This window comes from Lactuca saligna, chromosome 5 (genome assembly GCF_052625555.1).
Source record: "Lactuca saligna cultivar CGN05327 chromosome 5, ASM5262555v1, whole genome shotgun sequence".
Taxonomy (NCBI): Eukaryota; Viridiplantae; Streptophyta; class Magnoliopsida; order Asterales; family Asteraceae; genus Lactuca; species Lactuca saligna.
Genome location: NC_136421.1, coordinates 1,152,372 through 1,166,698, shown reverse-complemented (window position 1 = coordinate 1,166,698; position 14,327 = coordinate 1,152,372). Strand labels below are relative to the sequence as shown.

The 14,327-nt window shown below is 33.4% G+C and overlaps 2 protein-coding genes and 2 pseudogenes across 3 annotated transcripts; 3 read left to right on the top strand and 1 right to left on the bottom strand.

Annotated features, from left to right (window-relative positions):
• Positions 1-1,032: 1,032 nt before the first annotated feature.
• Positions 1,033-3,487, top strand: LOC144997323 (BTB/POZ domain-containing protein At1g55760-like). Of its 2 annotated transcripts, none has more exons than XM_078957196.1 (4): positions 1,033-1,480; positions 2,075-2,223; positions 2,335-2,450; positions 2,771-3,487. In XM_078957196.1, the coding sequence occupies exons 1-4, from the start codon at positions 1,365-1,367 to the stop codon at positions 3,389-3,391; spliced, it is 1,002 nt and encodes a 333-aa protein (XP_078813322.1). In that variant the 5' UTR covers positions 1,033-1,364; the 3' UTR covers positions 3,392-3,487. The 2 variants fall into 2 exon arrangements, with proteins under 2 accessions (XP_078813322.1, XP_078813321.1); XM_078957195.1 differs by having other exon boundaries at positions 1,035-1,480; positions 2,332-2,450.
• A 2,125-nt stretch (positions 3,488-5,612) lies between these two features.
• LOC144997213 (high mobility group B protein 6-like) lies at positions 5,613-7,402 on the top strand (annotated as a pseudogene).
• A 2,303-nt stretch (positions 7,403-9,705) lies between these two features.
• Positions 9,706-10,854, top strand: LOC144998849 (RNA-binding KH domain-containing protein). Its single transcript, XM_078958581.1, has 2 exons — positions 9,706-9,838; positions 10,039-10,854. The coding sequence occupies exon 2, from the start codon at positions 10,049-10,051 to the stop codon at positions 10,700-10,702; it is 654 nt and encodes a 217-aa protein (XP_078814707.1). The 5' UTR covers positions 9,706-9,838; positions 10,039-10,048; the 3' UTR covers positions 10,703-10,854.
• A 413-nt stretch (positions 10,855-11,267) lies between these two features.
• On the bottom strand, positions 11,268-14,066 carry LOC144997205 (protein DNA-DAMAGE INDUCIBLE 1-like; annotated as a pseudogene).
• Between the last annotated feature and the right edge of the window lie 261 nt (positions 14,067-14,327).

Here is a 14,327-nt window from a genome sequence, read left to right as displayed (position 1 = left end):
CACAGAGTTTGAACCTGAGGGCCATGTTTTAAAACCCGGGTCGACCCGGCCGGTTCAACCGGTTGGACCGTGACCCGGGGCAGAAGGCGGGTCAAATTAGACCTATTTTTTGTAAAAATACGAACCGGATCGAACCGACCGGGTTTCCCCTAAACCGCGGTTCGACCGCTTATGTTGAACCGGTTAAACCGGTTTGACCCGTTTCAATAGAGTTTGGATGGTTGGATACAAGTAGCGAACGCCAAAACAACGAGTCGTTTGCGGTTTCTTCAATGTTTTTCAATGTTTAAACTTTGTGGACATCAAATTATTGGTTTTATATGTTTATGCATTATACATGAAAGTAAAAATATATAGAAATAGAAAAAGACCATAAACCGGGTTGACCCGGCGGTTCAACCGGTTGAACCGGTTGACCCGTGAACCGGTCATCACACCGGGTCAACTAAAAACCCGGGTTTTAAAACATTGCCTGAGGGTTCACAGAGTTGGGTGCACGGACCCATAGAGTTATAGCCTCGAGTGGCTAATATGTGTTATGTGTGGTATATTGGGGAACTCACTAAGCTTTGTGCTTACAGTGTTTGATGTTAATTGTTTCAGGTACTAGTGACGACCGCGGGAAGGCGCCGGCTTGATCACTACACACGCACGGGATTTATGATTTTGAGATTTTAGGATTTTGTATTACTTGGATTGAACGATTGAAAATGGTTGTTTTCTGAATGTTTTGAAATTTATGTTTTATAAAAAAAAAATTGAAAAAATTGTTTTGAAATTTACGGTGTTATATATATATATATATATATATATATATATATATATATATATATATATATATATATGACCCCATTTTGCCCATTATTTTTGGACCTTTTAAACATTTCACCGGCCACTTATGGAAAAACTTTCATTTAATAAGTATGCCATATTCATTACATCGGTATCTATTTTTTAACATAAAATAAAAATATCTTATACTTTAAGAGAAAACATATATATTTTAAATCTAAAATTTGTTGGAATTTTGGAATGCTTTAAAATGAGAAGATTGGAAGAAGATTAAACCCAAACGCAAGACCACAGCCTGAAGTGCAAAGAAATATTTACCATCATCTTCCTTGCTGGGTTAGTAAGGCAGGAATGAATGGCGTAAAAGTTTAATCAAGATTTTTGCGTGCTCGAAGCCCGCAAGGAAGTCGAGCATAATCCCTCTCAGCCTGTAAATTTATTAAATTTTTTGAGCAAGCACAGCACGTGTGTGTGTGTGATCATTAGCAATCCTGGGAAAGCACGGAGTGTTGGTGTTGGATGGAATTTTCGATTGCTTCCATGAAATCGCGGTGGCGCTTGCTTTCGGTAGGATGACGGACTCTGCATACCGGGTCGATACCACGTCCCGTCTCGCTCAATGGCGTATCGATGATTTTGGCTTTTCTTACCGAAAATCCGATCCTTTCAAGATCGGCAACTGGAACTGGTAAGTTTCGCTAAATACCCGAATAATACCGGCTTCTGTGATTTTTGTTCTTTTGTTATGAATAAGCAATCTTTAATTAGCAAACAAAACAGAGTATTGAAAGTTTAAGAATGCATTCCGCTGTTCCAAGAAGTATCTACCAATTCGGTGGAAAGAACATCATCTGGTTTGTTCTTTAAGTTGTGTATTCCCCTTATTATCCGACTCCACAGCTCCTCTCCCTTAGCTCTCAATCAACACCACCATTTTACAATAAGGGACTGGGTTTTTAAAAAATCTCGGATTTCACGTGGCTGAGAGCATCAAATCCATAGTATACACATGGGTGAAACACAGGAGGTCAAAATGTTGTTTTAAATGGGTTGACTGGTGTGTTAATCCATTTGTTTGTTTGTAACTATCTCTCAGGCTTTGTAACTCCTTTTCGGTTTTTTCGCCCCTCCTAGCTTCTTGCGTGGTGGTGGTTTTCTTGTTTCAAATATAATGGTTAAAAAAAAAAAAAAAAGCAAATGCAGCCAGGGAATCATAAATGCAGTTTTAATATTTGGAAAGATGTTAATGATTCTTGTTTATTGCAACTTTGTAAAATGAAAGGCATTTAGTTGTGGAAAAGAATCGAAAAATATGGTTGATTAAACTCTTCCCAGAGATACCAAAGTTAGCTGGAGACGGTCATCCGGTTGCTTCCTTCGACATTCGTATAATATCCTTTTTGGGAGGCCGCAAGACTTTGGTTCATCCAGGTAAGTTTACTATTTACGCACTTTATTTGATAATTAATAATAATGATATTTAAAGTAAAGATCCACATGAATATCATGATCTTTATTTTTATTATTTTATGTATGCAGAAGTTAGGGATAAGCCGCTGAAAAGTGATGAGGATTTTATTTGGGTGCTTGAGGTTCCATTGACCGGGAGATTCATCATTGATGTTGAGTTTCTTGATCTCAAGACTGCATCTCCAGATGTAAAACTTCATTCATCTTTCTTTTTTCAATATACTATTAATCTAGTTTACTGTTTCTTAAAATCATCTTGTAGCCGTAGTTAGCTAAATTCACCTATTAATTAATTGGTGGTATAACTTAATTATAAGGTCAAGTTTAGACTAAAATAATCATCATCATCATCATCATCACCATCATCATCATCATCATCATATAGCTAGGTTAGTTGTCGGTAAAACTACTTCACTCAAAGTCTGTACGATATGAAAAGTGAAAACTAACTACTTCCAATTGGTAGAATAGCTGACATTTTATATACGTTTATGTAACAAACAAACAGGGAGGCGAGGAAGTATGTTCGATCTGGAGTGTGAGTGAAGGCTTCCCACACCCACAGAAACAGAACAAAAGAGAAGTTTCCTCTGTTTCTCTTGGGCGAATGTTATCAGAAAGTATCCACACAGATATCATCATCCGTGCTTCGGATGGAAGCATTGGGGCCCACAGGGCGGTTCTTGCAGCCCGTTCACCGGTCTTTCGAAGCATGTTCTCCCACGACCTGAAAGAGAAAGAGATGTCTGCCATAAACATCTCTGACATGTCCATTCAAGCTTGCCAAGCTTTTCTCAGCTATATATACGCTAACATACATTACCAAGATTTTCTCACTCACAGACTCCATCTTCTCAGAGCTGCTGACAAGTATGATGTTTCAGATCTCAAAGATGCATGCCAAGAAAGCCTGTTACAGGATATTTACGCCAACAACGTTCTTGAGAGGCTTCAGAGCGCTTCTCTTTATCGTTTGCCAATGCTCAAGCTCGGATGCCTTGAGTATCTTGTCAAGTTTGGTAAGATTTTTGACATTATAGACGAATTCAATGCATTTATACAATATGCTGATAGGGAACTCATAGCTGAAGTTGTAAATGAAATTCTTTCTGTCTGGAAAGGTTTCTGAAACTCCGATCCATTATTAATTTGTTTATCTACTGATTCATGCATTACCACCTGTGCTTTGTTTGTTTGGATTAAAATGCAAATCATTTGTTTTTTGTGTGTGTGTGTTCTTTTTCCAAGCAAATATAAAGGAACCACGCTGAGCAGCTTGTTATGTTTATAAGTTTGTATTAATTACCAACTTTGAACTTCGATGCATCTATCTGACGTGCTTACATTAGGACATGATGATCAATGTTGTTTCATCATTCTTGATCCTATGTGTTACATTCCATGAATCTTTGTGTTGTTCGCTTGTTTGCAGTTGCTTCTAAGCTTCGCTTTATGGTTTATTTTTGTTGTTTTGTCACAGGAGCCTTAACTTCCATTAGCTAAAAACCGTATAATTACGAAATTTTTGTTAGACGTTGGACAGAAAAAAGTGTGTGTGATAATTAAAAACTGGATACTGTCAGTTGACTTCCCATAATTTGTATATTTATCATATGTTTGGGTATCATAATTCATAAAATTTGACACATGACAATCCAAATTTTAAATGGTAATTGAAGAGGTGACACTTTGAGTCTTAGTCACAAGAATGAGAAGAATGTTATTTTGGGGAGAATTGTTCACCAGTCGTTTAAGTGGTATACATATAGGATTAAAAAACGCTCTATAATTTGTACTTTGTGGTTACAAAACCCAATGATGCCCATTCCTTTGTAATTTATTTTTCTAGCTCCCTGCTAGTTGGTTTTTCTTAATCTTTTATTGTTAAAACAAATAACCAGCATAAGGGGCTCTACCCTTAACTCCTAAAGAAGCATTACCTTGGGATCAAATTAGCTTATATAAAGGGAAATTTTAGAAAGAGTTATTATCTTTTTAACATTTTATCTGGAAATCAATTACTTGACAAATGACACTAATAACGATCAATATCAACGTGGTTGAAAATATCAAATTCATTTAATTCAACAAGTTGGGTGTTGGTAATGAGATATCACTTGTCAATGCTCAGAGAAGAGCTCTGATTCCATTTTGTTGGAAATTTAACAAACAAGTTAAGTACTTCAGACAAAATAATAAGAGAACTTTGGTAAAACTTCTGAAAACTAAAATAAAAAATTGTACACAATATTTAATGTGGTTCGGTCAAAGTGATCTACGTCCACGGACGAGAGAGAGAGAGAGAGAGAGAGAGAGAGAGAGAGAGAGAGAGAGAGAGAGAGATGATTTTATTAAACTTCCAAAACAAATTATAGTCACTTACAAAAGTTAAGTTGAACTCTCAAACAAAAGAAAATCTATTTCTCATAAGCTACTCCAAATGATGTACTCTCAATGTCCTAATGATTTGCTCTTTTGAAATTTTTATGTAAGAATATGTATGGAGAAGTGTGTTTATATATAAACAATCATGAGAAACCTTAATTCTGATGGGTCATGCTCATCCATAATTATAACATAAAAGAGATGTTTTAATTATCACCCAATCATAAAACGTCACACAACAACTTCCTCCTTCCTGACAATGTTTTCTGCAACAACTAAAGTATTATGTTACATCAGAACTTTCTCTCACTAGCAAAACTTTTCCGCCACCAAAGAGAGTTTTGTCTCACCATCAAAAGTTTCAGCTACCAGATACAGCTTTCTCTCCCTAGAAAACTTTGTAAACTCATCTTGAAACAAAGAACGTTACTCTTACCAATTAGGTACAAAAAGGATGGCCTGAAGGGGTGTGCTAGATGAGCGGTCACACAAACCTAAAGTCATCAAGGGTCCAATTGTTTATATATATATATATATATATATATATATATATATATATATATATATATATATATATATATATATATGAGTAGGATCAAATGAGAACTCCTAAAAGGTTGAGAATGCGAGAAAAGATCTGAACCATTTAAAAAACTAAATCTAAGGCAATTATCGATTGGGTCATTTATGTAAATTCTTAAAATTATAGGAATTCAAGTGTTACTTTAAAATTGTCATAAGGGTATAATGGTAATTGATTGTTAACCTATGTTTAGCAACTCCTATGATCTCTCTTTCTCTATCTTTCCCTCTTTATCTCTCTCTCTCTTTACCCCCTTCTTCTGCATTTTACAAAACCCTACGACATCCTCTCATTCCAGCCGCCGTTGTGTGTATAGTTATGATCTCCCAAGAGCTCTTAAAAATCGAGAGATAAATACGATATTTTCTACTATTCTTCATACATGTCAAGGAGAAAGATGATGAACATGGGATGGTTATGTGTGTTTTTACGCTCATTCGATCACAGGGCTAGGATGTTTCTTTCTCCTAAAATTGATATAAAAAGGATCGAGGAACAACGATTTTTGTATCCTAAAGGTGGGTGTAAGAACTGAAGAACAGAGGGTTTTTGTAGAAAAAAAAACTAAAGAACAGAGGCAAAGAAAAAAAATGCAACCCTATTTTTCGATTTTTTTTTTTTCAGATTTGCGATTGAAGTGTTGGATCTTTTGTGAAATATGAAGATTATGTAACGATCATTGGACCGAGGCAAGAATCAATCCTTTTTCTTTAACTTTATCTTATATTTTGTTGGTAAAACATCTAAGCTTAGCTAAATTGATAACATCATGGGGGTTTTTATGATTTTTACAGGTCAAGAAAGAGAATCCAGAAGCAGAGTTCAGTGAAGTCGCAAACATTTTGGGGACGAAATGGAAGGCACTCACCCCCGAAGATAAGAAGCTGTACGAAGAGAAGTATCCGATTGAGAAGGCTACTTATTCAAAAATTATAGATAATGAAAAAAGAGAAAGTGAAGCTATGAAGCTTTTGGAAGAAGAACAGAATTAGAAGACAACTATGGAGTTGCTTGAACAATACATGCAGTTTAAACAAGAAGCAGAAAAAGAGGGAAATTACAAAAAGAACAAGTAATTATCTACTTATTCAAGTCTCGTGATGCCCTTTACAATATTTGAACAAAAAAATCAAGTTCTTTGATACCCTTTTCAAGATTTAAAGAAAAAATCAAAATTTTTGGTAACCCGTTTCCAAGAATCGAGTTCTTGAAGATTACTATGGTTTATGGATTTATTTTCTGCGTACAGGAAGGAGAAAGATCCATTGAAGCCAAAGTGACCAGAGTCTGCGTATTTCTTGTTTATGAAAAAGAAGAGAGCTGCTCTTATTGCAGAAAGCAAGAGTATGGTGGAGGTAATTTGAGTTTGAAAATCTATTTAGTATAAAATGTGTGTTCTTTTATAATGAACTAATTAATGAGTTTGGTTCATAAACTTGGTGGTGGTAGATTGCTAAAATATGTGAAGAAGAATGGAAGAACATGACAGACAAGCAAAAAGCAGGTTATAAAAAAGTGGCAAAGAAGAAGAACAAGCAATATACTCAAGAAATGGACGTCTACAAGCAGATTAAAGAAGAGGAAGTTGGAAATGCTAAGAAGGAAGAAGATGAGCTTTTGAAGGTTCTAAAGCAGGAAACTTTGCAACTGCTTAAAAAGAAAGAGAAAACAGAAACCGTCATTAAGGTAGAGTTTATATTATTTTCAATCCTATTCAATTATAAATATGTTAAAATTCATTAATGATTATGAAATGGAGATAAAAACTTAAAGATTTTATTTCATCAATGTTAATCATTTATGATTTGCAACTCTATTCAATTTATTCATCAGTCTCAATACATGATTATAGTTATCATCATACATGATTTTAGTTATCATCATACATGAATAAATCTTTATTCATTATAAGGTATATGGTAAAAACTAAAAAAGTTATTTTCATAGTTATTTTTTTTTGGGAAATACCGGTCAATTGAAAAGTTTATTAGTAAAATATTGCACTTTTATATATATGATTACACCAAAAATGAAAGATATAAGGTTTGTGTTTTCCTTTCTCTACCATCAAAAGACAAATATATATATTCGTTTGTGAATCAGTGAAGATCCATAACGTTATTATCTGATTTTTTTTCTTATTTATCCTTGAACATGATTTTGCAGGTGTGAACCCGAGAATAACAATAATCCTTCTTTGTTTTTGTGTGTGCTGGTAGCAACAACAAAAATCGTAGCAAACTGGATTTTTTATCTTCTTCAGTCATTTGTGATTACAACTAAACTAGATTTTTTTTAATCTTTACATTTTCCTTTATTCATTATTGATTCCAAATGTATTGGTTTTTTGAATTGGTAAATGTACTTTATACGTTTATGATTACGATTGAATTGAGTTTTTATTTTTAGTTATTTTCTTTTTATGATGCTTTACTCATTCCATCTTTTATTGTTACATATAATCCTTCATGATTAACATAATCAAATCAATTAAAATTCTTTAAAAAAATTAATTTAATGTATTTTCTCGTTCATTTATGAATGCAAAAGAAAAAAAATGTTTTTTTCAATCTTTATACATATAATATCTGATGAATGATAAATTTATAAAAAAATAACTTTTTTAACAAAAAATTAATAAAAATTATTTTTGTCCTATATTAAAAAAAATCGGTTAAACCATTATTTTAAGTAACTGTATTTAATATTGCTAAAATATAGGAGATTAAGATTTGTTATAATTTATATTAAACACGCAATTACTAATATACCCTTGTAAAATGATTGGTCCAGAAGTGTTCTCGCATCAATCTTTTAGGTGTTCTCATTTGATCATTTCCATATATATATATATATATATACATATATATATATATATATATATATATATATATATATATATATATATATATATATATATATATATATATATATATATAGGGAGTGGTTCAAATGAGAACCAAAAAAGATTAAAAACCGTAAGAACCTCTAACTTTAAATGTTTATAAAGGGTTTAGGGTAACCATAAACCATAAACCCTAAACCTTAAACCCTAAACCCTAAACACTAAACCCTTTATAAACGCCCTAAACCCTAAACCCTAAACCCTTAACCCTAAACCCTTAACCCTAACCCCTAAACCCTAAACCCTAAACCCTTTATAAACATCTAAAATTAGAAGTTCTTACGGTTCTTAACCTTTTTTTTGTTCTTATTTGAACATTTACCTCTCTCTCTCTCTCTCTCTCTCTCTATATATATATATATATATATATATATATATATATATATATATATATATATATATATATATATATATATATATATATAAAACGAAAAATCATACAATTAATGCAAAGTTTCAATATCAATTACAAGTAATTTTCGACTTTAATTTATGTTTTCTTAAGTATTATTGGTATAACAATTATCGTAGTATTAATGAATTGTAGTTATAAATTTTAAAAAAAAATTAAAATGTTTTTTTTTAAACCTTCGCACATGATCTTTAATTAATCACTCTAGATTGTATTTCCAAAAGGGAACTGATTCCTACACAACACTTTTTTTTTCCGTACACAATAATTTATGTTTTAAAGTGTTGTATTGTACAACTCTATAATGCATAAATTGTTGTGTATGATAAAAAAATGTTGTGTACGAATCACTTCCCTTTCCAAAATAAACTTCAATATACTACTTTAATTTTAATATAGTTCAAGACTTTAACTACTGTTGATTAGTTTTATATAAACAACTAGTTGTGAGACCCGTATATTATACGGGTTGATTAAAACAAAATGTTAAGTACGAACGATTAAATAGAAATTTATTTGAATTTGAAATTGACATAAGTGAAAATTATGAGAAAAAAACATGCAAAAAATAAAGAAATAAAAATTATGTATTTATTGTGTAGTACACGGGTTAATTATAACAAAATGTTAAACATAAAAGTTTAAACCGTAAATTTATTTGAAATTTAAAATTTAAAATTTAAAATTAATGGTAGGTTTAATTTATGGAAACCAAATTAATGGTATATTGAAAATTAAAATTAAAATAATGACAAATGGAAAATAGATATATCTCAAATTATGACAAAATGACATGTGACTAATAAATTATAAAAGAATAACATGTGGCAAAGTCATTTTCATTTATTAGGGTAGATTATCATTCCGAAGTTTTCCTCGACAATCCACACATAAACTTATGATTGAGTTTCTTACAGAACCGAGATAACCATCTTCATTTGGTTTTGAAATCTTTTTATAACGCGCAGAATGAAAACATTTGATTCGTTTGGATATGATTTTCTGGTTTAAATCATCGATTTACGACTTACGAGAATGTATTTTTTAAAGATAAAAGATTTTAGTAAAAACAAGATTGAAGTAACAAACACAAACCGAAACACACAACCCATTAAGCTTTCAAGTTGACTGGGCTTTAAAAGAGCCCATTATATAGACATAAGTAATAACCTAATACCAGAAACCCTCAAAGAATTCGTCTGTTTTCAACTCCCAAAACCCTCAACCTTTTCACAGCTGCTGAACCCCCTGCCGCATAATTCTCTAACTCTCGTCGATCGCATTAAATCCCGTAAGTATTTCTGGTTCGCTCGTTATATATTTGATAGTATGAATCTACCAGAAACCATAAATCCGATTCCAAGTATGTGTTATTATGTGCTCAGTCGATTTTATTTGAAACATAAACGTGTATGCTCATGAGTTTTTAGGGTTTGGAATGAAAATTGATAGTTTGTTTACTTGTATCTGGTGTCTGGTATTGGTTTATAGGTGGTGCAGGATGCAAACGGACAAAGGGACAAGTTCCATGGAAGTAGAAGAAAGTGAAAGTAAGGTTGTAGCAAAGCCCAAGTTTAAGGCTTTGACAGCTCATGAGATATCGGATGGGCAAGTTCAGTTCCGGAAAATATCTGTTCCAAAACACAGGTATACCCCACTGAAGAAAGCATGGATGGACATATACAGTCCAGTGTATGAGCAGATGAAGGTTGACATCCGAATGAATGTGAAGACACGAAATGTTGAATTGATGACGAGGCGTGACACCCCAGATGTTAGTAACCTTCAAAAGTGTGCAGACTTTGTGCATGCTTTCATGCTTGGTTTTGATGTGATAGATGCAGTTGCATTGCTGCGAATGGATGAGCTTTATGTTGATTCCTTTGAGATTAAAGATGTTAAGACCCTTAAAGGAGAGCATCTGTCTCGTGCCATTGGAAGGCTGTCTGGTAAAGGAGGTAAAACCAAATTTGCAATTGAGAATTCAACAAAGACTCGGATTGTTATTGCAGACACAAAGATTCACATATTGGGATCCTTTGCCAACATCAAAGTTGCTAGAGACTCTTTGTGCAGCCTTATCTTAGGATCCCCTGCAGGGAAAGTATATTCAAAACTTAGAGCTGTTACTGCAAGATTAGCTGAGAGGTTTTGACTTCCAACTTCCATCTCATCTATCCATCTATCTGTATGTTTCTTTTTGATACATATATAACAAGATAGGATCATGCATCCTTTTCAGTTTTGGGTGGTTTGTAAGCAAATTTAAATTGTCATCGATTTATTGAATTCTCAGCTTTAACTTTATGGTTATAATTTTATCTTTATCATATGGAAAAAATTGTTGAAATCTCTTGTTCTTTTGCACCTGCTATAAAACCTGTAGCTGTATGCTTTGTGCTGTACCATATTCACACACATTAAAATTCCAGATACAGCTGTTGGTTGGTTTGCATGTTGTAGACTGAAATCAGACACTTATGTTCTTGAGAGCCTTATATGCCATGTCTTGCTTTCAATGCATATTAATAATTGGTTGTAATTGGATAACAAATATCAAAGATACATTGTGATTTATGTCCAAAAACATTGGATGTGAACTGATTTGACTAGTAACCCCAGCTTGGACATTGGGATGAATTGGTTTCCTCTTTTTGTTTTGTTTTTTTTTTTTTTTTTGTTGAAAGTCATGTCTGGTTTAGTAATCATAGCAAAAAAAATAACAAAAGCAACAACTTTAATCATGCAAGTTGCAAAAACGATCCATAAAGATAATGTTACGATGATGTTACACATTGATCTGCTTGTTCTGCATTGCCATCAAAATACTTTAAAGCTTGTATAAGTGCCTCCCTACTAAACCCTAGCTCAACCAGCTTCTCAATTTTGGCTTCAAAGTCACCTCCCTGAAATCACACTCACACAAACACACACCATATACTTCACATCATATGCTATTATGATGCTTCTAAAAACTGTATATAAATATTAGACTCACATGTCCAAGGGCAGGATGCCCAAAACAGCAGTGTTAATTACAAAATCTTTGATTTATACTCACTTGAGCTCAGTTCATTGCTTTTAAAACAAGGCACCCATAAGTTAAATAATTAAGTGACCTTAGTGGTTGACAAGGCTAGGCCTTTACTAACCTGAAGATTGACCAACCCCCGATGCAGATGGTGTTGGGGTGATTGTTACTCCTCTCTACTGAACCCTGAAATTTACAAGGAAAAAAGATTTTTATGGAGTTGGGTAGAAGCTTCCTCTAGTTGCTTCTCTTCTTCTAGGAAATGACGTGGGATGTCCCTTTCTGTTATTGTTATAGTTTACAACAAATACAACAAAACTTGTGAATACATTACATATTACATACATGTAAATATGATTAAGATTCACAGCAACCACTCCTCCCCCAACTCTCAACACATTATCTTTCAAATCAGTGATGCACTGCATGTGCCCACTTAATTATTATGAGAATATGGATATAATTATTCGTTAATCTAAAAAGCAACTCTTATGTTACCTGGTGCTTACAAAGCATATCTAATTCAAAAAGGAATTCCATATTTGGAGAATCCAACTCCATGAGCAATGCCCTTATATCGCTCATCCAAAAGCCTCAGCAATCTAAAACTTTTCAGTTATATTCTTTTTACATTAATATGTATTTAATCAGAACAAAGGCCACATACCCCAAACGCTCAGCACACTCTTTTGATACTATGATTGATTGGGCCCCACCATCCATCCACAAAGGCCTGAATCAAGCCGCTTGAGAGTGAATACAAATGCATGTTCAGTTTAATAAGAAACTGAATGTCCACATAAAGCATGACCTGAAAGTTTGATTCTCAAACATACATGTTTTTTTGAATTCTAACTGTGAATTTGAATACTTACTTACCACTCTTGCAAAAGCTTCAGGGTTCTAGTTCAGCAGCCCACTTCTCGTCAATGCACGCCTTTCTATAAAATCATCTAACTTTTATATATATATATATATATATATATATATATATATATATATATATATATATATATATATATATATATATATATATATATATATATATATATATATATATACCTGCCAGATTGCAGCTTCAATTTTCTTTTGTGCTTCCACATCAAAAGGGTCTGCATAAAGTAGTGCCTTGTATATGTGTAGGACAAAACAGAAGATGACAAAAAAAATTTCTTTTTTTTGGTTGTATAAAATATAAATGGATAATATATATGATGTAAGTGGGCATCTTACCATCTCTTCTTGTTGTTGGCGAGATATCTAATGGTGACGCTTTCTTAAGAGGCCCTGTAACTTATTTAGGTCGTTTCCAGGAATGATTTGGGACAACTCAGGATCGTTCTGTTTTTTTTTTTTTTTTTTAAAGGTCACAAAACTCTTATACAAATATTTGAGAATTATTATATAAGTTATAACCAACCACCTGAAACAATTGGGCCATCATCTCTGAATTATTTTGGATTTGCTGCTGGAAGGCATCTGGATTCACTGTCGACCCTTCCTGTTTTTAGGAACAAAAAATAAATCAATACCCTTTTATGGTATTAGAGCTCTAGCCAGGGGTGGATCCAAGGGGATCCCGGGGTAGCCCGGGATACCCTTCAAATTTTTTTCGGTAGTGTAATTTTTGTTTAAAAAAATTCGGTATAATGTATATATATGCGTTACAATTGATCTGTTGGTTAAGGTGTTGGCTTATTCAAGCAAAGGTCTCGAGTTCTATTCTTGCTTTTTACATATTCTTTGTTTATTTTTGTTTTATTTTCCCAACTATTCTATCCCACATCACTAAACACATGTAAACTCAGCCATTTTTTTCTATTATATAAACATTTTATGCTCATGCTTTATTTGATATCTACTTTGAGTCCCACATCGATTCAAGTATCAATATACTTCAACTTCATGTTTATATAACAAGACTTGAGGTTAGCTAAGGATTCAATTAAGATTTGGGTTTAAAACCAAAAACAAACCCGGGAAACCCAAGTCCCGGGAAAAAAAATTAGATTACCCTAAAAAAAATTGGGATACCCCTTTATTTTGGTCCTGGCTCCGCCACTGGCTCTAGCCCTTCTTTTTCCCCTTCACAAATTCACGTCAATGGCATGAATACTGTCATTAGCACACTTCAACTCTCTCCCTAATTTTCAAATACCATCTGTAAGTATAAAACTTGACAAAGAAAACTACTCCTTATGGAAGACAAATATTGTGTCAGCCCTAGAAACGTTTGATCTTGAAACACATATTCTCAACCCTAATCCTCCACCAGAAACTTGTGTTGTTCCGGTCACGAAAACTGATCTTGCTTCAACTGAACCCAATCAAAACGAGATCGCTACGTTCTTCTTTGGTTGAAATCCACACAGTCGGAGCAAGCTTTGGCTCTCGTCGCCCGTTCTACCTCATCATCACAGATGGTGTGGCTTACAATTGAGCGAAAAGAGAGTGATACAGCTAATATTTGAGTGTTTTGGTGAATCATTGGAAGAGAATAAGTGAGATTCCAGCAAGGAACGAGGAAAGGCTGTGAGATCTAGTATTCATTCACTTGGAGCTTCTGTTGGAAGGTAAAAGTCATCACCTTGCTCATCATGTTGTGTAGATCTTGTTAATGAGGAACTTTTGGGGCTTTTTCCATATTTCCTTGAGACGTGGTATGACTTGTGCTTGCCAAGCATAGACATCAGATCTGGACCATGAGAGGTCCATAGAGTCCAAAGGTCCTAGCTTTATCCAGCCATAA

Bases quoted from the DNA above. Each gene is read 5' to 3' on its own strand.
- LOC144997323 (XM_078957195.1), top strand. From the start codon at position 1,365: ATGACGGACTCTGCATACCGGGTCGATACCACGTCCCGTCTCGCTCAA. The intron at 2,224-2,331 runs GTAAGTTTACTA...TTATGTATGCAG, and splicing joins CAAGACTTTGGTTCATCCAG to AAGTTAGGGATAAGCCGCTG. The intron at 2,451-2,770 runs GTAAAACTTCAT...ACAAACAAACAG, and splicing joins TCAAGACTGCATCTCCAGAT to GGAGGCGAGGAAGTATGTTC.
- LOC144998849 (XM_078958581.1), top strand. From the start codon at position 10,049: ATGCAAACGGACAAAGGGACAAGTTCCATGGAAGTAGAAGAAAGTGAA.